General features: G+C 42.4%; 1 protein-coding gene across 4 annotated transcripts in view; it reads left to right on the top strand.

The window, feature by feature from the left end:
- LOC117960130 (signal-induced proliferation-associated 1-like protein 2) overlaps positions 1-23,408 on the top strand; it is an 83,644-nt gene that overhangs the window by 29,146 nt on the left and 31,090 nt on the right. For all 4 annotated transcript variants that reach the window (XM_034897797.1, XM_034897795.1, XM_034897798.1 and 1 more), the window contains exons 4-10: positions 2,459-4,227; positions 8,162-8,295; positions 9,498-9,686; positions 14,929-15,103; positions 15,362-15,465; positions 16,925-17,082; positions 17,754-18,330. In XM_034897797.1, coding sequence (XP_034753688.1) covers positions 2,793-4,227; positions 8,162-8,295; positions 9,498-9,686; positions 14,929-15,103; positions 15,362-15,465; positions 16,925-17,082; positions 17,754-18,330 — 2,772 coding nt within the window. In that variant the 5' untranslated portion in view covers positions 2,459-2,792. The remainder of the gene's footprint in view (positions 1-2,458; positions 4,228-8,161; positions 8,296-9,497; positions 9,687-14,928; positions 15,104-15,361; positions 15,466-16,924; positions 17,083-17,753; positions 18,331-23,408) is intronic.

Raw genomic sequence — 23,408 nt, 5'->3', positions numbered from 1 at the left:
CTGTTAAAGCCTCTGTTAAGAGTGTCACCGTTGATAAAGATGTTTGCACAGGTGGCTGTCACTAACTGTAATTGCGGGTCTGTAAAGACTGTGTTCAGTCAACGTGTGACATTCAGGAGTTGGTCAGCAGACATTCCATTAAGTTGCCTCTGCTACCTGTCATGCTGGGTAAGAGACCTGGGATCGATTTTAGTATATATAGAAATCTAAATTAAATGTCCAGCAACAAGATTTGAGTTTTGGCAACAGGATATCTAGCAAAGTGTCCTACGGTGATGGATGTTTAGTGTTTTTATGGTAACTTTTCCTGACTTTATCAAGTAGAGAATTAAGATTCACAAATATTATAAACAAAATACACAATCCTAGATCTACATATTTAGACGTTCATTTCTTTAAAAAAAATGTTAACATAAGATTGGTAAACATGTGTGTAAATAATTTAGGTGTAGCACATTTTGAATGGGAGGATTCAGTTTGTAAGTTAGAATTCATTGCTTTATGTAAAATAATAAAACCAAAACCAACTTCATACCCAAATCTAACACTTTAGGCTTTTCAAAAAGAGACCTTCCATTCCATTATTCATCATTCGCTTAAATAGACAAACATATTTCCCAGAACAGTACTCGTTGGGCCATTATGCATTCACATGACACAACACAGTATTTTACTGTCCTCTCTAAGCCTTGTTTTAAATACAGTGGCACTACGGTTTCTTAGTTGTTGTGTTCATAACAACACGAGAGAGAAAGAGAGAGAGAGAGTATAGTTTGGTAGTAAACCTAACAGTGAACGTATCATTATCAATTTATTCCTACACATTTGGGTCATGCATGCATTAACCTGTATTTGGCCCAGGCTGAAGCGCATACTTTCGTATTACTGTGTTTCTTGAGTTTCCCCTAGTGTATTCGGTCTAGTCTGGCCTGTGGCTAATCTTGATGTGACCCACATATTCATCCCAAAATAGTACACCCTCCTCCTTAACAGTAAATGAGAAATGTAAACAGTTGTCTGGGAACAGAAGATATCATATTAAAGGCCAGTAGACAGAGCTGAAGCAAAGATTGGGATGCCCGACCCAACTTCATCTGTCATGTTCACAGTTAAACCTCAACAGTTAAGACCTTCAACACGGCTTCAATGAAGCCAAAAACAAGAAAAATAGCCATTAGGTGACCTGTTTTCTGTGATGTGGAAGGTTTACTTGATAGCTCATGGGGTTTTCACATGAATGCAGTAGTATAAGGAATGAGCCTGCACCACCAGCCCAAAAGAACAAGAAAAAAGCATTTAGGTCAATATGGAAAGACTTGTAGTCCCGTTTGCAACATGGTGTGGTGTGATCTTCTATGCAGAAGTCAGTGTTTGAGGAGATGAATCTAGTGTAACCCCTTAGTCACTTACCCCCACTGGACCCTACAACGTATTTTATTTAGAGAGGCGTTGCTCTCTTCCTTGTTTTTTGCTTTCAGCATCAGTGTAGTCTTTTGTTTGTTTGCATCTTTCTTATATCGTCCATGTAAATTTTTTTTTTTCGCCAACCCAGCTTCTATTCAACATGTGTGGAAATGGAAACCATGTGAGTTTGCAGCAATGTACCCAACATCTGAAATACCCAAGAGGGAACAAAGCATTTTTTCAAGGACAAGCCGACCAATGTTTTCTCTACCCTTCTCTTTGTCCTCGGATGTTCAGGTTAATGAATACAACTGCTGACATCAGCCTTTTATGTTTATTATTTCCCCAGCTGAACAAAACTGAACAAGGGGAAAGAGTAAACTTTCATTTCTTTATGGGAGTTGACCGCAACACCATATTTCAGTTAATTTAAGCATATTTTATACATATATATTACATTTCAGTTATTTTGTCAAAGCCAATTTACCCCATCGATTCCTTGTTAATTTTCCTCCTGACCAACTACATCTGATAAAAAGGCAAAGTGTCATTGGCGTTGAATATGCAAAACTATCTCTCCCGTATAATTTGCAGGCTCAATGATGCCGCGAGCGGTTGGATCATATATTGGTACATGTGAACATTTAGCTGAACATCTGCCTCTTGTTGCTGTAATTTGCCTCACTGCCATCTGTTAGGCATTGGCTGGAAGCACCAACAAAAATCTAGATCTATCTTGTTATAAACCCATAATGGCGTCAGCTCCTCTCAAATACACTAATTAGCCATATTCGATGATATGCTCTACATAGTTCCAAAACTAATACAGCCCTACAAACCCCTTAGTGGGAGTTTATTACCAGATACTAGGGAACAGACTATTTAAGTCAGCAGTCTGATCATTTTTCTAGCTGAATGAAGTGTGTTGTGTTTTGATTTTGAGGTATACAAACTGATTTTTCTGATTTTTAAATGAAAATGTCATAGTTAGAGTGTTTTAAACTTCTCACCATGTGCTAATATTTTCTTCTCTGTTTTTGTTTCTGTGCCGTAGGTCATTCAACATTGGCGGCACGCTGTGAGAAAAGAATCCACGCCGCTGTGCCTCAGCGCCCCTCAGACACTTGTCCTTGACATCCAAATGCTGAGTGTCGAGCATCGTGCCAGACGCCTTTTGTGAGTTATGATGACGGCTGCTTCACTGACTCAGGAAAGAGGCTCCTCCTAGGGTCAACAGTGAGCAAATCACATGATGTAATGAAGAAGGGTCCTGAAAGTCTGCTCTTCTAGGAGTCTGCCAGCGGGGTTTGAGTATTTTGAGCCCTGTGACAGATAACAAATCAAACCTCGTGGGAATTGTGGGAGGCCCAGAAGAATACTCCAGAGCCATGCAGTCAGAGGAGCTATTCAACAGGAAACTCAAAGCCCTGAATGGAAACATGGGACCACCAACCTCCAACATGCAGGGGAAACCTGAAGGTGCAGGCAAAACAAATGGTACTCCAGCCATGCCTAAAATGGGTGTCAGGGCCAGGGTTACAGACTGGCCACCTAGGAAAGATGGATGGGACGGACGGCCTTCACCAAACTATCAGAGTGTGATACCAGTGTTTCAGAATGGCCAGCAGGAACATACTGTAGAAATAATGGAGCAAGGAGAATCAGTCTGCCTGGAGGTAGACTACTGTGACAAATACACACTGAGTGACCTCCTCAGCCAATCCCCACTGAAGGGTCTACATCCTATCCGCCAACGCAGTAACAGCGACGTTACCATTAGTGACATTGACTCTGAGGACATAATGGACCAGAATGCTGTCAATCCAAACACTGGGGCCTCGCTGCACCGTGAATACGGCAGCACATCCTCCATTGACCGTCAGGGCCTGAGTGGCGATGGCTTCTTTACCATGCTTAGGGGCTACCGAGTGGACACCCTGGACCATCGCAGCATACCACCTTTGGGTTTCCCCGAGTTGTTAAGGTGCGACGCTTCCCTCTCCCCTAGCCTGCAGACAGCAGCCCAGATCGCCAGGGGTGAGATAGTCCACATTCCAGGCTACGACTACATAGACAACGCTCTCCTCTACAGCCGGGAGCCAGAGAGGTCCTTCATGAGGCGTCTTAAATCTGAGTCATCTGAACCGTCTTTGTTCAGGAAACTGCGGACCATAAAGAGTGAGAGTGACGCCCTGCGGCTCTCAATAGAGGATGACCGGCGACCGCTTAGCTTCCAAAAATGCTTTGCACACTATGACGTCCAGAGCGTTCTTTTCAACATTAGCGAGGCGGTGGCAAGCAGAGCTAACCTGAGCCAGAGGAAGAACACCACTACTGGGGCTTCAGCTGCCTCAGCTGGACTAGGGCCTGGAGCTGTTGGGGTGCCTGGAGGTGGAGCTGTGGCTGGACCCGGAGCCGGGATGGATGGCGGAGCAGCAGGATGTAGCAGTGGAAATACACCCATGTTTGAGTCTCCACTAGGCAGCAGGGAGGACTTGAACCCAAAAGAGAATCTGGATGTGGATGAGGGGGACGGGAAGAGCAACAGCTTAGTGCTGAGCTGTTCACACTTTCGGAATGAGATCGGTGGGGAGGGAGAGAGGAGGATCTCCCTCTCCAGAGCCAACAGTGCCAACTACAGTGGTTTGTCAGAGAGCTGCTCTTTTGAATCGTCTTTAAGTTCCCACTGCACCAATGCGGGAGTCTCTGTACTGGAGGTGCCTCGAGAAAACCAGCCTATCCACAGGGAGAAGGTCAAGCGCTACATCATTGAGCACATAGACCTTGGAGCATACTACTACCACAAGTACTTCTATGGGAGAGGTAAGGAACGATGTGCGACTTTTGGGTTTACAGACATTAAAACAGTAATGATACTGAAGGATTTAAATGACTCAATGTCGAGGAGTATTAATCTTTCCAGGCCAAATCCATTTCCTTGATATGACGCAGAATGCTGTGTGAGAGCAAGTTCCTAAATGAATCCGCTTTGGCTCATTGGGTCAGATATCTTGACGGCCCAGTTATTTTTGTAGGAACAGATGAAATAAGGGCCGGAACAATAGCAGGCTTGTGTTTGGTACGAGGGTGTGTGTTTCACTTCCTTGGGAGAGGAGCGGTCATGTCCTCTCTGTGATATTGCCCTGAACCTTTCGGAGAAGCTGTGATTAGTCATATGAGAAGAGAGAGGTGAGCGAGTGGGTGTGTTGCAGCTGTTCCCTGTGGGGGCCATAGGGGTGTGAGGACCCCTCCTATGAAACTTTAGGATCAGTAAAACTATGCCAAGGTCCCAGGTCCCCTCATTAAAACATCTATGTGACTGCCGCTGGAATTACCATGCAGATCCCGACCCATCACCGCGTTATTCATATCTGTTTTTCCCCACTGTCTGTGTTCGCTGCTCTCAGCAGATCGAATTACCCATTCTTGAGCGTCCCCAGAAAACAGCTGCTTCACCTTTCACACCGAGAGATGCCTGACCTTCTTCAAAAAGGAATTCTACATTTAAATTTTTTTTAAAAAAAAATCAGCCTGACAGTGTGCAAACTCCAATTGAGGCTCAATGGCTCTTGGCTCTGTTCTACTTAGGCCTACAGTGTTTGACTTTACCATTGATATTACTTTGATAATCATTTACCATGAAATGTGGCTTCAGGTAGTGTTTATGCACAATGCACATCCCTGGTGTAGTTGTATCAAGTTTTTAACCTCTTTCTGTAGCAGGCCAAAGTATATTTAAAATGCCCTGTGTTGCTGTCAGTTTCATTTTGACGTTTTAGCTTTTACAGAAGATGCCTTTTTCACTGTATGTGAATGCAGGCTGTGCCCTCTTTTCATGAGGTGTTTAATCAGAGAGACAAGTCTGTCGTCACCTCTGCTTCACCATAAACACTCACGCACACACAGGCGCACACACACACACACACACATTGCCGCGTGTCACCACTTTAGGCCGAGCTTTTTACAACCTGGGCTGAACATTGATCCTATTGATTGCCTAAAGTCCTTCTTTTCCCTTAGCAACAGGAGTGTTTCTCCCAAGGCTGCCTTAATGGACACAATGTTTCATCCACACCCACCGGCTAGGACTTTTTACACATAGGTTAGGGTCACATAAATGGGAGTAGGCAATAGATGTAATAAAAAGTAAGGACATACTGTGTAAGACTTGGTGTAAGAGTGTAAGATTTTGAAAGCATTTCTGCAGTGTGGAGTGACAGGCAGATGGAAAAGGGGCATAATTTGATATGACAATCAAAGCCATCAATCATGCAACCTTTGGAAAACTGTCAACACCAAGTGATGACTAACAGTGACATGTTATAGAAAAATGTTGACAAAAAGCTGTCCTCTACAGTTAACACAGTCTCCCTCGCTGTGCTGTCGGTTTTCTGATGTCTTAGTGACTTGTATACAAAGGGGCCACTAGGCCTCCTACCATTATTTGACCTTATTCCTCACAGAGCATTCCCCCTCAGCCCTGGTCCTGGTAAGCCATGCATTCCTCGGGCGGTTAACCCTGCATTGCCTCCATACAGTTAATGTATTATTCATGCTGATGATGCGTTTTTCCCCAATGTTAATGTCACAGTGACAACAGCATATTCCCATAGCATCCTCCATGCGGCATGGATGCAATGTCAAAACTTTTGTAGAAATCTCTTTGTGAATGTCAGGGCTTTGAGTTCCTGCTGAGGTTTTTCTTTTGTTGTCTGCTGAATCCAGGTCTTTCTGCCCAGCTTTACCCTGGATTAGGGGGAGTTTGCTCAAGACAACGCTTTTTGTGTGCCAAGTTCTGCTCCTGTCCATGTCTTACAGAAACACACACACACGAAAGCTGAGCACTTTATGGTGCAACTGTCACTGCCCTGCTCCATTTGACTTGTTAATTAATATCAACCTCTATCAGAAACAAGTCAGTGTGCTTCAACGCTTTTAAACAACTCATCCGATGACCATGTGGCTTACCAGGGTGGAATAAACAGTCAAAGGGCGCAGATGTTTGCACGGAAGGTTTTGTGCTCAATTGGCCTACATTTTAGCACTAGGTTTAATTAACTGTACCTTCAAGGATTCCAAAAAAGGCAAATATTACATAAATAGAGATTAGGAAAAAACTCCAGAGAAGTTTTGGGATCTTTGGTTAAAATAGACTTGACCCTCCCTTCGCCAGCAAAACACTTTTCAGTGACCCTCCAAAATGCTTTTGGGTGAAAAACCATGAACCCATAAGGCAAGGCAAGGCAAGGCAGCTTTATTTGTATAGCACATTTCAGCAACAGGGCAATTCAAAGTGCTTTACACAAAATCCGTTAAACAGATAAAACACAGGTACAAACAGTTAAAAATCATAAGCATTAAAAACCGATAAAACACATGAATAGACAGTTAAAAAATAGACACATAAAACACAAGAATAAAAGTTACAGTGCAGCATAAGAAATTTAAAGAAATGAGCAGTCATTTAAAGAAAGGCCTTCAACCTTGATTTAAAAGAACCGAGAGTAACCCTAACCCTTGCTATTCCTGAAGCCTTATCAGAAGTGTTTAGAATTTAGAAGCATAAAGTTTCATGGTTTACATCATGGATTTCATCTGTCCATTCGATAATTGTATATTTGCTGCACAAATTAACATCTTGACCTGAGGGGTGAAAAAGAGAAGGTCTCTTTTGTTTAGGGTCAATCTGGTGTGTAACTGTACTCTCATTGTAAACATTGGCAAAAGCTCTTCTTGAATGAAATGTTAATCTGATGATGCTACTGACCAACAAACATCCACATCCACTCTGCCACAAAAATCCGGTTTTCTGCATGGTATAAACTATTTTTGGGTTTGACCAACAATTAATGTAAATAAATTCATAAATCTGGTTGTCAATCCCCAAAAATGTTAAAACCATGCAGCTTATGTTCCACTAAAGGACACAAATACTCTAAGCCTGGCCACAGGGGACAGCCTGGTGGCCTGGTGGTTTAGGGCACATACCATCTAGCCAGTATACTTTGCCCTGTCAGTCTCGTCCCATATATTCGTCCTCCCTGCAGTCAGTTATCAACGACCTTGCGTGATGTATCCCTTTTTTAGCGCGGTTTGTAAAAGGTCAACAGGAGCAGTATTGGTAGTGGTGCAAGTCATAGTCCTGTGGATGAGTCAGCTTATGAAGGTGGGCGCATGTGGTGGGATCATATATTTATCACTTTGAAATGAATAATCTAAAACATCATTATTATTTTTTAATCTGAGTCCCAAATTCATCTTTAATACTGAATGATGTTGAACAAAAAAATGGGCCTATGTCTGTAATAATACTTTGAGAAGCCCAATGCTGTGTGGAGGATCTGGGTCAGACTGTCCAGGGCTCTATTTTTATTTAGTTTGTTTGCTTTTTAATTCCCCATGCTACCACTACACGCAGGGCTTTAATCCAAAGTGAATCAATTTCAAATCTCTACTGAACCCCTGCTGCTTTCTGCCATCAGTGCCACAGCGCGCCCATGGCCAAAAATCTATAGTTTTTAGTGTATAGAAACATAGAAATAATAACTCAATAATATACATTGATAATCTATTGAAGCAAAAGCAAGCAGTGATTTGATAAAGATGTGAACATGGTTATAGATTCTCATTCTAAAAGAAATATATGTCTCTGTGTAATAACAACAATCTTTTTTTTTTCTTTCAATTCATTGAAGTTGACGTCAACCAAGAGCCCTTATTGTGATGCTTAATGTGTTTATTTTTGCTCAACCTCCAGAGCATCAAAACTACTTTGGGGTCGATGACAATCTGGGACCGGTGGCTGTCAGTGTCCGCAGGGAGAGGCTGGACGATGGGAAGGAGAAAGAGGGAATGCAGCACAATTATCGAGTCACCTTCAGAACCAGTCAGGTAACTATAATGAGCACTGCACTAGTTGTCTTAAATCAACTATTAGCGGTGTATGGTAGGAGAAGCCTGACTTGTACCACTCTATTAAAGAATTGACTGAAAGCCCAAACATGCTTTTAAAGGATATTTCTCATTTATTGCATTCAGCAAGACACGTTAAGGTCACTCAGCTCAGCGCTCAGTCAGGCAGTGCAGGAGTGCAGGAATGCTTCAGTGCCCCTGCAAACAAGAGGAGGCTTCTCATAGCTCTCCCTTCCCAAATCTGCTCCTGGCACCCTAATGGGTCCAATGATTCTGTGCCAGTTGTGACTCAGTTGGCCAGTCATGCAAACACTGGTGCAGTCTATCTGAGTCAGCGTCTCGCTCTCCCACAACCTCACACACCCACGTGCGCCCACATGTACACACAACATGCTAAATCCAAACTGAGATGCAAACTCCCACTCTCCCTGGTGGTACAGAAACCTCTCCTTGATTGATGCTGGGTGGTCTCAATCACTGAATAATTCAGGTGCAACAGATGTGTTAGGCAGTGAAATGTCACTGATATCTAGTGCCAATCTTGGTGTAAAACACCACTCCCACGATGAAACAATGTATCTGGGTCATGGTAGGCCTGCAAGTAGCGTGCAGATAATGTTTGAACTCCCCAACCACTGGATTGTCTTTTTGCATGCACTGCTATTGTTTAGCCCTAGCTATCTCTCCCTCCCTGTCCCACTCTCACTTGTTAAGTAATCTGCTTTTCAGAAAGCCTCTCTGTTGGACAGCTATTGACTTTTGACATTTATGTCCACAGGCTGTGCAGATAAAAATGGGATTTATGGGCGTAATTGTGTCTGTGATGTTCAAAACAACAGCACAGAGTGGGTGTTTTGAAGCTGTTTGGGTCAACATTTACTGGCACATTAATGATCTTACTCGTAAAACACCACTTAACAACTAGTGCTCAGTTGGCCTATCTTAATTATTCAGAATGGGAGTTCCTAATGCTTTACAATGAAACCAAAATGGAGCCAGTGCCCTAAATACTATGGCATAACTTTAAAGGATATTATGATTGGCTCACACCGCAGCCTGGTTTTCCTTTCCAATATTTTGAAATAAAATATAATTGCTCAATGAAATCCAAACGAACAAAATCACAGATTCACAGAAATACTGACATGACATAAAACCTAATCATGTGTCTTTTCTGCCAGCTGACCACACTTCGTGGAGCCATCCTGGAGGATGCCATACCATCCACTGCAAGACACGGCACGGCCCGCGGCCTGCCGCTGAAAGAAGTGCTGGAATACGTCATCCCTGAGATTAATATCCAGTGTCTGAGGCTGGCCATCAACTCCCCCAAGGTCCCGGAGCAGCTACTCAAGCTGGACGAGCAGGGTGTGAGTACATCGAGATGCCCTCAGTGTTTTGAGTGCCTTGGTCAGGGATGTTCGGTGTTTGGGAAACACGTCTATTTGCTCCCTGTGCAAAAGCTGCAGTGTAAAAATGCCAATTTGGTTTGATTTAATCACTTTCTTTTCTTGGGTCTTGACGTCATTGTGGGATTGCCGGGGAACCAGTGGAGCATCTAGAAATTCACTACATCTGAACAAGAAATGTCCGTCACAAAAGCCCCATAAAACCTTTTTTTTGTTATTACTCTTTGGTTCTTGTACGGATAAACTAAATATATGGGTGTTTTATTAGTAAAGTTATGTGGTTGGGTGGATTTTGTTACCTTATGATAGAGCACAGCTAGGTGTTTTTTCCTATTCCCAGTCTTTATGCTAAACTAAGCTAACGTAGAATGGGTAAACTCCGCCCACTCGGCCAGCGATTTGATTTCGCCCTGCAGCTCGTTCTAGAAACCTGCATTTCTAAATCTCCTGCTTCGCAATTTTGCGGTAACCAATCACAAACTGGCTTATTTACCTGGCATGGTATTGGCGGGTTTAACATGATGACGATGGAGAAGCAACCAAGCAGCTTCTTGTTTACATTCAACATAGCTGCCAGTGAACGCCACTGAAGCGCAGCAACCCGTTGATGCCGCTGTCGCTTCTACGTCACCGAGATCATTGGTCTAATTGGTTGAAGTCATTTGAACTTTGCCCGTTGGTCCTACGCCTCTTTTGCAGAGAAAATACAGAGCAGAGTCCCCAGACCAACGCTCAATCTCAAATCTATTGCGCTTGGCTTGGTCTGGTAATAGTTAACCGGCTGTATCTTAATATTTAACGGGAAGATATGACAGTTGTATCAATCTTTTCCTCTCTTGGCAAATGAGCATATTTCCAGATAATGTTAGCCCTAACTAACGCTGACCCTAACCCATTCACTATACTCCACACAGATTTTCCACTTTTTCCACATTTTGAATCACTACCTCATCATAGTATGAATAATTTCTTGGAATTAGAAAATGATGGACTGTATTGATATTATGATATAAAGTAGATCTTATGTTTCAGATATATCTGTTTCTGACATTTACGTCTGCTATAGAAGGAAACTGGAGGGATTACCTTCAAATAGCAGGAACTCCCATATGTGGGCCGCTTAATATAGATGAACACAGGCTTCTGTGTGACAGCCAATATCCCACTTAAATAGAATCAATATGAATCCCACACTCTCTGTAGCCTGCGTTGAGTACTTTGACATACATTCTCTGCTGATAGGACCCTCAGACACAAGCTGAAGTAACTCATTTTTGACAACTTACTTCATCTGGGAGCAGATGATTTGGTATTCTTCCTGCACGGTGGAGGATGTCATCTTGCATTATCTCTGTTTGAATAAGATGACAATTACTGAAATGGGCTCTTTATAGTCACAGGTGTCAAAGATGGATTCGTTGTTTGATCTTAAGGCCTTTAATTTCTCATCTAATGAAACAGCAAGATGGAAAGAAGTGTGGGGGGATTAGCTAGTGCTGCATTGCTTGTCTTACTATTAGAGAATTGGCTGCTTATTAGTGAAATTACATTCATTAGCAGGAGCCCATCCTTCCAATTGACAGGGGTACGGCTCTTTACACTACAAAGTGTCAGCCATGACCCTCTTGTATATTAAGATTTTGTTACAACAAGAGTGTAGTGTCCCCTCCAAAGCAAGTTAAATGCACTTAAGACGATGACAGACTTTGTGTATCCAATTATGGCAAAGTAACTTTGTAAGTGAGTGCTCTAGGGAGTGCTTCCTGCCAGATTGTAAGGAGCTTGTTCGGGAGTTTTTTCACCTGCCATACTCCCAATGCCTTTGGTATTAGAAGCTGTCTGCAGATACAGATACTTTGATATAAGACCGAAACTGATACTCATGGAAAAAAGCAATTAAGTAATGTAAGAAACTGCCTTCAGAGGAGTAGAGCCCAGGGTAAGTGCAGCTCACATCTCTTCCAACTGGCACTTCTCCTCACAGACCTCAAACTGAACGCCCAGTGGAGGCCAGTTTTATATTTGGACATTAGTATTTTTGGACACTACTGTTTTAATCATTAATATTATGCTTCTAGTGCAAATGTTTAAAATGTCAAGCACCCCGTAATGTTCTTTTTAACCATGCTGGACTTTCGCCGCCCTTCAAATGTGTTTATGTGAGGAAGCTAATATCGGACAGGAAGAGCTGCAACTCAGAACTGAGAAATAAAGTGGTCTGCCAGGCTTGTTTTTGTTTGTCTTAGTGCATAATTTGCTTCTTCTGCTTGTACTGAGCTTTATCCTCTTGTGTGTATGCACACTGCTGAGGAGACGTTAGTAGAGTGTGTGCATGTGAGTGTGAAAATGCTTCATTTTGTTGTGAACAGAAAGCATGAGAGTGAATGAGAATATCCTGGAGCCAGACAGCCTTCACAATAACCTCATGATCAGTTCTGCAGAAATAACATCCCTGAAAGCAGTGTTGGAGACCGCGCTGCAATGGTCCTGGATGTAAGAAGAGAACCGAGCATGTGCATTTCAGATTACATTGTAGATCACAGTGAGCTGACCGTGTGCAGATGGACTGGGAAAAGCATTAGGCAGATTTTTGAAATGTGATTTTAGGTGATAAAAATCACAAATTATACTTTTTTTTTTCTGAGAAAGCTGTTGATGTAAAATGTGTATCTATCCATCTCAAGATTAAAGTCTGGCAAATGGCAGTTATTGTTTAATAGAAAGCGTTTATCAGCCGCATCGGTTTCAGAATTAAAAATGTAATTTTAAGATAACTGATAATAAAAGCGGGGATATGAAAATATAAAAGCTAGCCTGCGGGTGTCTGCATGTTACTGCACATAATGGCGTTTGATGATAGTAAAGACAACATCGAAGAGGTCAGAGAAAGGTTACTAATCTTTCCCTTTTAATTATGCAGAACAAATTACCTCCTTTCTAACCGAGAAAACCAGTTCTCTGTATCATAACGTGAACAAAGAATAAATGCATGCCCAATTGCCAACACTGTCTATCAAGTAAATGTACACGAGTCAACAGGTAAAACCTTTGCAGTACCATAAGTCATGTCTGATGCCTACAGCAACAGCTCAACTCTGAAGTGTAACTCAGGCTTAAGTGAGATTCGTTCCACTAGTTCCACGAGTAATCTACCACCTACTGAGGCTGTTATTGCACTGCTGAAAGAAATCAGGTCTCCCTTATGTAAATCAATCCTCTGTCAATGATACTGAAGCTGGAGAATTAACATGAAATCATTCATTGGCCACAATGTTTTTCCCCATCATTTTCCCCACATTTCCATCTACATTCATATGTTTTCCCCATCATTTTCCCCACATTTCTATCTACATTTATATGCTTTCCCCCATCATTTTCCCCACATTACCATCTACATTCTGTGTTTCCCTTTTTTAGAAACAGAACACTTTTGCCCAAAAACGGCACACATTTGTGTAATGGTGCATGATGATTGTAGCCAGTTTTTTTTGGAGCCGTATTGCTTAATTTGTGCTGCATCGGGTCGCTTTAGTGCAGACAGATGTCACAGTGATGTTGTGTGTTGGGTTAGGGCACCGCTGTATCCCTTAGGTGCATTTCAGAGATCTCCAAGGAGAACGTTGTCCTCGTTCCTCTCTCCACTCATTAACTATCTTTCTATCATTGCATTTAAATGGGGTTTTTTATTAGGGAGAAGGAAAAACTGTTTTCAATGCCCTCCACCTCTGGACAGATGGAGGAAGAGGAACATTGGGGGGAAAAGATATGTAAAGAGAAAATAAATGCAGTTGAGCAGCGTGTGCTCAGATTCTGAGGAAGTGGAATATTTTAGCTAATCAAAAAACCGTTAAATGGGATAAAGCTGGTTTTTTTTATGGCTGCTCTACCTTATCAGAAGTTGATGCCACCAGAAACACATCAAAGGCGGTTAGACAATAAGCTTTACCTCAGGAGCATTACTCATATATACTGTATGTCCTGGTGTGTTTGTACTTTTCAGGCAGAGATACATTTTCATCTAAGGGCAATGCGATTGTCCTTGCCGTCCACCAGTCTAAGTGGAGCAGGGGGTTAAGTGAGCCCATATAAGGCGGGATAAAAAATAGAAGACCACATCATTGCAGATCAGGCCATTTCTACTGGGCTTGATTGTATAATAGCTTTCCGTCCAGTGCAGGGGATTTGGTGCAGAGCAGACTGAGAGCAGAGAGGAAGCCATCATGACAACAGTGTCAGGAGGACAGCGGCAACTGATAACCTGTAACGGAGGAAAAAGACGATTCCAATTGGTTTCAGTATATAGATCATTGTGTGAGCTTTCACATTCAGAGAAACCTTTTCGTTTTGCCGTATTGACACATTTACCGTGGGTCAAGATCACGCTGTCCTCTGCTGTGAATTGTTGGGTAACAGGTGCCAAACGCAGGGGGCTCTTTTTTAGCTATTTTTTCCCCCTTTGCCTCTCTTTCTTGGCCAACATCAGGGAGCTGTGAGCCATGAAAGATTCATGGTGGTGGAGATGGCTCTCACTCTCACCGTGCAAGAAGAATCACTCCGGAAGTTTTATTTCTTCATGTCTCATTGTCAGACAAGTTCATTCCAGGCTTGTCATTTCTGGATAATATTAATGCTTGCAGTGAACACCTGTGAGATTTGGCTGGCTTGTGTATGTCTATAAATACTCCTCTCTGTGAATAAGACATGTATCCTTATTGAGGCGTTAATTAATCAAGAGTATTGTTAGTGGGGTGTTAGGGAGATCAGTGCTGTTGCCATTCAATGCCTCTTTTTTAGTACAGTATATTTTACTTTACCAAACACAAGTGTTGCTTCATCAAATAATTAAAATGCTGTTGCTGGCAGCTTACATAGTTTTCAGGCATAAAAAAAAGGTAACCAGCTGTGTGACTGTTATTCACTCCCTTGTTGCTCCACAGTTGCTAGCAGCTATTTGCCCAGCTTGATTTATGCTCTGCTCAGAGCTCCTGGACGTCCGTAGCCGGGCTTCACAAAAGAGGATTTCAACTCTCTCCTAGAAGAGTTATGAAGGCCTTCACTTTAGCTATGAGATGATGGAAAGTGGCTACTCTCATGCTTTGAGTGCTTAATGTACAGTATGTATGAGTGTGGTGGGTGTGAGGCGTATCAGGGACAGGAAATGATACTTACCCGCTGAGTGTCTGTGTATGTTCCCCCATTCCAGCTAAGCTTCCAGCACAAGGTGGGAGTGCTTTACTGCAAGGCGGGCCAGAGCACAGAGGAAGAGATGTACAACAACGAGAGTGCCGGACCAGCACTGGAAGAGTTCTTGGATCTGCTTGGCCAGAGGGTGCGCCTCAAAGGCTTCACCAAGTACAGAGCTCAGCTGGATAACAAGAGTAAGATAATACAAATACATTTAAAAAGTAATACATCAAACCTAAGGGTTTACAAAGTAAAAGCCCACATGCTGTCCATCTTGCTGAGTGCAGGTGCTCTGCTTTTTCATAATGTTTATTTTAGGGCTGTAGTGTTTTTTTTTTTAAGTCTACTTAAATTTCATCTTGATTTCTATTCAATGACGTCATCAGCCTATTTAACACAATGGCCTATTGTAACGAGGCTGGAGAACTTGACTGCCCTGTCCTGTGTTACAGCGGACTCCACAGGCACACACTCTCTCTATACCACCTATAAGGACTATGAGCTGATGTTTCACGTGTCCACCATGCTCCCCCACACACCCAACAACAGACAGCAGGTGAGTAAACTCCACACTCCACTTTATCCCTTTCAGCAGACCACCATGTCTGCTTTACTGTGTAGTGAGCCGGAGATGGTGGTAATAAGTCCCAGAGTGGCTTTCTTTCAGGATTTCTTCAATCCGGGCTCCTGCCAATCTTGCCCACAGGCTCATTTTGCCCAGTAATGACTTATCAGTTGAAAGCATGAGCACTGCCATGGTAACGCTACCCCACGGTAGGATTTTAATCAATGCATCCCCAGGGGCTGGACCCGTCGTGGTATTAGATAGGCTTCTGAGTCTGTCTGCGCTAACAAGTAGAATTAAGTGCATACAATGGTGGACTGGCGAGCGATGGCCTGACTAAGCCGCCATTACACAGGTTGAGCCCATAATAAAAAATAAAAAACTGTGGATACAACCCAACAGCAACAGATAGTAGAGTGTAGATACTGAGGGAGGCGGTTAGTGACTCAAAGGCAGGATCTACAGTGAAACACTGCAGAGATATAAGCTATCGAATGCGTCTAAGACGTCTGATTGGCATTATTTTGGGGGGTTGTAATTATATTTCGAGTCTTATAGTTTAATTTAATCCCTGGTGTTAATCTTCCACGAGGCCCAAGCAGAGCTCACCACATAAATTTCTTCACCTTTCCAATTTACCTGAAACCTTCTAATCCTGCTTGTTTTGGGCTCTTACTGACCCTCGCTGCCAACCAGAGAATGAGGTTAACTGTCTGCACAATTCAACAATGCAAGCAGTCTAAATTGTGTTTGGGGGGATATGTCTCCATCACCTAATAACGCCTAAAGGTGAGAGAAGCAAGCTTGGGATTGGGAGGTTGTCTCTTCAATCCCCAAACCGACAGGATAAATCCAGGCGGGGAAAGTGAAAGAGTAGCATTTGCCCTTCCCTCATGACTACCACTGAGGTGCCCTTGAGCAAGGCCCTAAACCACAATGGCTCAGTTGGAGCTGCTCAGTGGCCAGCAGATCAGACTTGTTGTACTGGGCTACTTCCAGGTGTGCATGTGTGTAACTGTTTGAATGTGATCAGGACCTGCAAAATAAGAAGCTTCAGTGAAAGTCCCTTGAATAATTATAGGTTAAAGAATTGGGTTCACAGAATACATCTCCCTTTTCCCCAAAACTCTTTTTCTGTCTTTATTTCAAACACAATATTTCATAATCAAAAATACTAAGCTGCATCAACAAGAAAATCTGTATAAAGAGCTCTGTAAATGTTTTTTTTTTGTCCTTGTGGTGCAACTAATGGCAAAAACATCATTTAACTTGTCACTTTACATTTAAATATTAAGGGGACTTCAAGTTCCTTGACTTGTCCACTCAAAAGCTTTCAAACCTGACATAAATGCCATCCACATGTGAACTATTGTACTATAATTATTCACCCTGTATGTGATGCCTTTTCTCCTTTTTCTGTATTTGACTCAATGTCTCCCTCCTCTAACAGTTATTAAGGAAGAGGCACATTGGCAATGATATCGTCACCATAGTATTCCAGGAGCCCGGGGCCCTTCCTTTCACTCCCAAACACATCCGTTCTCATTTCCAACATGTGTTTGTCATCGTCAAAGTCCACAACCCCTGCACTGATAACGTCTGCTACAGGTAAATGGAACAAGCGTGCACCACGGCTGCAAGGCTATCTTAAAGCTACTTTACTCAGTCTGCTAAAAAAGGAGAGGAGGAGAGGGTAAAATTGTAACATCTGAATTTGGTGGCTTCGAGTCAAACCACCAAACATTAGAGTGCCTTGCCATGGGATAAGAAGCAAACTAATATCCTCAAGACAATTTAGAGGAATGTGTTTATCTTTTGATGTGCTATGCATAAATGCCTTCATGCCAAATGGTTCTACATGAACTTTTATGAGCACTTAATTTGAAAGAATAATAATAATAGCCTGCTGAGTGCTTTGTGGTTTCTGTCATGACTTTTTTGTAATGTGCTGGAATCACAAGGCTCTTTTGATCTGTTCAGTGATGATACGGTTATTATTATCTTCAGAGACACCTTGAAATTATGACTTACGACTCTCTACGAGTGTTTCTGAAGTCAAGATGACTCTTTTTAATAACATAGCATTTGTTGAGTAGAGCAAGATTAGTCTGAGCTCCTCTCAGTCTATCCACCATAAATAATTGCCCTGAAAGCCATATCATTTCAACACTCTTCAATTGGCGGCTCATTATATGCACATTTCACTACCTGTTCACCTTTTTACGTTCTCTCAAAAGTCACCACTGCTTCTGATTTATTGATTCCATCCTGTTTTCCAGCGTGGCCGTGTCCAGATCTAAAGACGTGCCTCCGTTCGGCCCCCCTATTCCCAAGTCTGTAACTTTCCCAAAGTCAGCAGTATTCAGGGACTTCCTGCTCGCCAAGGTCATCAATGGAGAAAACGCCGCGCACAAGTCAGAGAAGTTCCGAGCCATGGCGACTCGTACGCGGCAGGAGTACCTGAAGGACCTGGCTGAGAACTTTGTTAGCACAGCCACTATTGACTCCGCTGTCAAATTCAGTTTCATCACCCTCGGAGCCAAGAAGAAGGAGAAGGTTAAACCCAGGAAGGACGCACATCTGTTCAGCGTTGGCGCTATCACCTGGAGCGTCCGTGCACGAGACTTTGGCCAGTCGATGGACGTGGACTGCTTGCTCGGCATATCAAATGAGTTTATTGTCCTCATCGAGGAGGAATCCAAAAATGTGGTCTTCAACTGCTCTTGTCGTGACGTCATTGGATGGACCTCAGGGATTATGAGCATTAAGATCTTCTATGAGCGAGGGGAGTGTATCATGCTGTCTGCCCACGACAACTGCGGAGAAGACATCAGGGAGATGGTGCAAAGACTAGAGGTAAGATCCTTAAAGGCTCAACTGTAATGATCTCTGTCATTTAAAGGCCTCTTTAAAGTTGCCGCAGCCGACCTGTTGCGCGCCAATGTGAGGTCAAAATGACGTAGATCTCGCTGGCGCACCAGATATTTTAGTGCGTGACCAGAAGTGACCTATTTTTTTTTTTCAGCAGCGCGCAACAAAGAAGAAACAAGAAGCTTGAGGGTAACAGATGCCAGGACTCTTAGTGATTGCAAGTCTCTATTGTAAACTTACTTGGCTTGATCTGAAAAATTAGGTCCTTGAATCAAATCGAAGCATCGACATCAAGGCTGCTGCCAGTTCTGCCGTTCTTTTTCTTCTTCTTCTAGTCCGTAAAAATAGCCTTGTCGGTAGCCTTTCTTCATTAGGGCCACCTCTGTTCAGGAAAAGTCTGCAACTAGTGTAGCGATCACCACGCACAAGTTAAAACAGTTGCGATGCGCCCATTGGGTCACATTGGGGCGCGACAGGTTGGCTGCGGTGAGTATAGCAGATGCTTTAGAGCTTTTAATGTCTTCTGGATTAGACCATAGGGGAGAGGAGCTGAGACTTTGTAGCATACTATATGTATTTGGTTTCAGTTTTCTCAAATTATACCACAGAAAAAGGTTTTAAAACATTGCATTTCCTCACAGAGGGAGTCATTTATTCTCTGTAGGAGCTCTCTGTGACTAATTGAGGGTTTCGCCTTAGTTTGGCATCCACTTTATTTTTGATATAATTAGCATATTACAGTAAAACAATCAAGTCGTCAACCCAGTGGTGTGTCAGAAACGGTTTTAATAGATTGGCCAAGGCGCAGCCCAGGTTGGCAGTAAAACACAAACATGCACTGACAGGTTAAAAAACAGCGAGCACTAGCCAAATATTGATGACACCGATGATGATTCCCGTTGAGCCATAGGGCAGATTTGTGCGCCAGGAAAGCACACACAATTTACGCTGTATTCATCTCCCTATGCGTGCTGCAATCATCTTCAACTGTTGCTTAGTTTGGTCACTCTTTTGGAAATAAAGAGAGAACATTTACGCCGGTGTTCTCTTTGCTCTACATTGCTGGGGAAGCACAATTGTTGTCTTGTCTCTAATATGGCTAAGATCCAAACAAGAGCTATTACAGCTTTGTTGACCGCTGATTAAATAGCTTTTTCATATCTTTTATGAACCTCCTTGGAATAGTTTTAGTCCCAATATCTAATACCTCGTTTTGACAATGAGTTCACCAGTATATCCTCCCTAAAAAGAGACTTATAAGTAACTTGCATTAAACACTGGGTAGCTGTCTGTCATCAGAATTGCCTAGTAAATCTATTATGAGCGTGTTTAACACATAAGCTGCATGGCATGTGAAGGAAAATGGCTGTCTTTACTTTTAATTGTGCAGTGAGGCATTTAACTTTTGGATAGTTGTGGTAGCTCTGTGGTGAAACAATGCATTCTTCAAATATCACTCTTACCATTGCAGCTTTACTACTTACCACAAAGCCTTGTTATTCTATTTCCATCATTATGTCAGCAGAACTGTTGCTTGCTTAACCTATATCTATCCTGTCAAGTCATGTGTTGCAACTCTACTCTGAGCTTCTGGTATTTAATTTTTTTTCCTTGTGATTCTTTCACTACCTATTTTCCTCAGCATTCCTGACAGAATTAACCCAAAATGTATTAGTTTTTTTTCTGACTTTCCTCTAACCTGTCTGCCTGGTCTTTTTTGGCTTGTCCAGAGACCAGAGTGTCACTAGAATGTGAACCTGTCAAGTGAAATCTTTGGAGTCCGGAGAGGATTATAGACCTCATGTTGATAGCTTTCTTTAGCTCATCACACATAATCAGCAGAGGTGTACAGTTGCACTTTTAGGTCACACAAGTACAGATGTTGTCCCGTGCTTGATCATGATCAGTTATTATGAAACAGCTTTTTTAATTAAAAAAAACAAAGCCAAAGCCACTCCTTGCGGCAGACCGTTTTTTTAATGGGAGTGGCAGATTAGCGATGATGTGATTTTGCGGATGTCTGGGCACAGGTACAGGAGGAGGTAGCTTAAACAGGACACCAACCCAGTTTTTAAGGGGAGTAGAGGACACATTTTTTAGGTCTGACAGGCTAAGAATAGAGGACACTTGGCCTCACTACTTCACTCCTATTGAGAGCTATCCACTTAGTCCAATTTCTCTCATCCCCATTTTGTAGTTTTGACTTGGCCACCTGTACAACCGTGGCTCTGTGGTTACATTGTGTGATTTTTCTTTTTTTTTGGGGGGGGGGGGGGGGGGGGGGGTATTGCATGTCTAAAAAAACAAAAATGAGGTCAAACACCTGATTCCTCATTCTGGACACTGGCATCCAATGCCTTGTTTCCCCTCCCTGTGTTCCTACATAGGCTTGCTTATCCTATTCCAATTTCCATGGTTTGTTTACTGAACCTCTAATCCTTTGTTTCCTTTAAAAAACATTGAGGTTGAATCCCAAAATCCAAACCTGAGCTGTGTATGACCTTATTTCTGCCTGGCTGCCTGCATACTCCTCCACAAATCCCTATGGCAATGTCATCAACAGTCTCAAAATTTCCAATAGACTCCAGCCAGCATGTCATTGGTTTAGCGAGCAACAAGGAAGTACCAATCCGCTTCCTGACAAAAATACATGAACATTTTTCTGAGGATTATGATAGGCTGAAATAATTTAACTTTTTCTTATCCCCTTTTGCAGTGGACTTTTTTTTTTTTTTTTAGGAAGAAATTAAACCGAGCAAAAGTAAATGCGCACATGGATTTTTCAAATCCCAACCACCTCCAAAAAGCCCAAGATCCCGAAGAAGTATTTACCATAATTAATCTTAAAAGGCCACGGATGTCATTCAGCATCTACTCAACTCATTGGAAGAAAGGACAGAGCAGGATATATTAGCATTTGTGATTAGTCAAAGGACAACACTTCCTCATTCACTATGCTAATATCCTCTCACATTTACTGTCCACTTACCCATGGGATTTGTGAGGGATATTTCACAGAAAAAGATCAGAATAAGTATTAATAAGTGCGTGGCTATTTGTGTCACTCACACAGACAGTGAAGCTGCAGCAGTTGGCACATTTGGGTATAAGCTGACCGTGCATACGTTGTCCCAAAAGTGTCTGTAATGTCCCAGAGGTTGGACTTGAATCGTGTTTCATTGGAAGGATTTACAGGCTGCCAGACCTGTGATGTAATGCGAACCAGAGTGAACAGAATGCCCACTGTAACACACAGAGGAGCCCAGTGGAGGAGCACAACTGAAAGCTTTGTAATACTGTCCTGCGCTCAAGGGTGTTGCTGAGCTGGGTGGCCACGTGTTCAGCTTTTATGAGACAAGTCATCTTGACTTGCATGCCTTATTTATTTCATTTCCCTTAAAGTATGGACAGTCTTCCATATTGTGTGTTTTTCTTTGTGAACTGTAGGCATCAGCAGGGCTAGAATATGAAAGTGAATCCCAGTATCTACTATGATTTGAGTGATAGAAGTGGCAAAGTAGCAAAATAAAACGAGAAAAAAATAGAAGGGCACTTAGAGGGGCAAACCTCCGCCAAGGCATGCCCAATCTCACAATGTTAATGCAGTGTGAATATTCCCTGACTGGAACTCATTTTTCCCATTATTCCAACCCCGAATGAATGCTGCACAAATGCCCTACCTTGCAATTTCAACCAAAGTGAAGTGTATATTTCTGTATCTGCCTTGTGATTCAGATCTGCTTCAAAATTCAAAGAGTCCTTCCTTTGCCCATACTACACCATTCCACCAAGTTGCATGACAATTGGGCCAGTAGTTCAGTTATTTTGATAAGTGACCAATGGAAAATCTACGTGTTTAAGACCTTTGGTGTAATAAAACAAGATAATTGAATGTGTTGAATAGTATGAACATTTTACAAATTTTTCTGTCGACATTTGTGGATGGTACTAATAGAACAGCTCCAGTTTTGTCCCGTTTTTCTCTTACACCTTACAAAAGTTTTTTTTTGTTTCTCAGCGCATGGCTGTCTAAGGCCTTTTTTCACACGTCCTAGCAATGCAGGAGGAAATTGCGCTGTGGTTAACGACAACATATTTTGGAGTACTGCTTGCGGTTGAAAGACAAAACCCATCTCGTGTTTAGGTACATGACCGCACGAGTCTACATACGGGTTCCAAGAATAATATGCCACAAGGATTTTACAGTATAATCTATCTACGAAGACTGCAAAAGATGAGTTTTTCAGTATTGTTAAATCGTTTTGATTGTTAATGCTATAAAATCCCAAAACATTTAATGTATTCCAATATATCTAGCATTTCTGCTTGCTGCTTAATCAACCACTAAAATAATGAAAAGATTGCAATGGAGATACATTTCTTTTGTCAATCAACTCATTGTTTAATGATCAGTACTAATCCTCACCATTTTGAGGCTTTATTAGTAACTGCTGATATGAATGTCTTGCTCTGGGTACTCTTGCCCCATTAAGCAAAATTGTGCTGTATGTCACTAGGAGCCACTGTCCTAGATTTAGAAATTGATTCACAAATGTTTAGCCCAAGAGGAGACGGGTGACACTCGATTACCAATCTGTGCTTCAGTTCTTTGAATCTCAGTGGGATGACAGTGTTTTGTCATGTCTGTGAAACATGCCACTACAGACGGTGTCATCAGTGTCAAAGCTACTTCTGACTGTCAGACCTCTCGCTACTTGACAACAGATTTCCGGCTGATATTGTTTGTTTCTTAGGGACAGTGTTGTAGTTTAATTTAACCGGCCATTGGAGCCTGTCGTTAGGCTCTGCGTGGACCGCAGGGGACACACATGTCCATGTCACCATCTTTCATCAAAAGACCTTTACAGGCCACAAATCTGTCCTATGAGATAATGAGTGTCCTGTTATATTCGACCATTGTATATTTGGGCCATTCGTAGGACAACCTGGGCCCATTAATTGTCTGGATGGACTGAATAAAGGACGTTGATTAAGGCATTTAGAAAGCAATTATTTAGGCGTAATGAATTTCTGACCAAGGGCAGTTTGATTCATGGTCCCTA

This window comes from Etheostoma cragini, chromosome 17, assembly GCF_013103735.1.
Source record: "Etheostoma cragini isolate CJK2018 chromosome 17, CSU_Ecrag_1.0, whole genome shotgun sequence".
Taxonomy (NCBI): Eukaryota; Metazoa; Chordata; class Actinopteri; order Perciformes; family Percidae; genus Etheostoma; species Etheostoma cragini.
The sequence above is the reverse complement of the archived record's forward strand: the minus strand, read 5'-3'. Positions and strand labels throughout refer to the sequence as shown.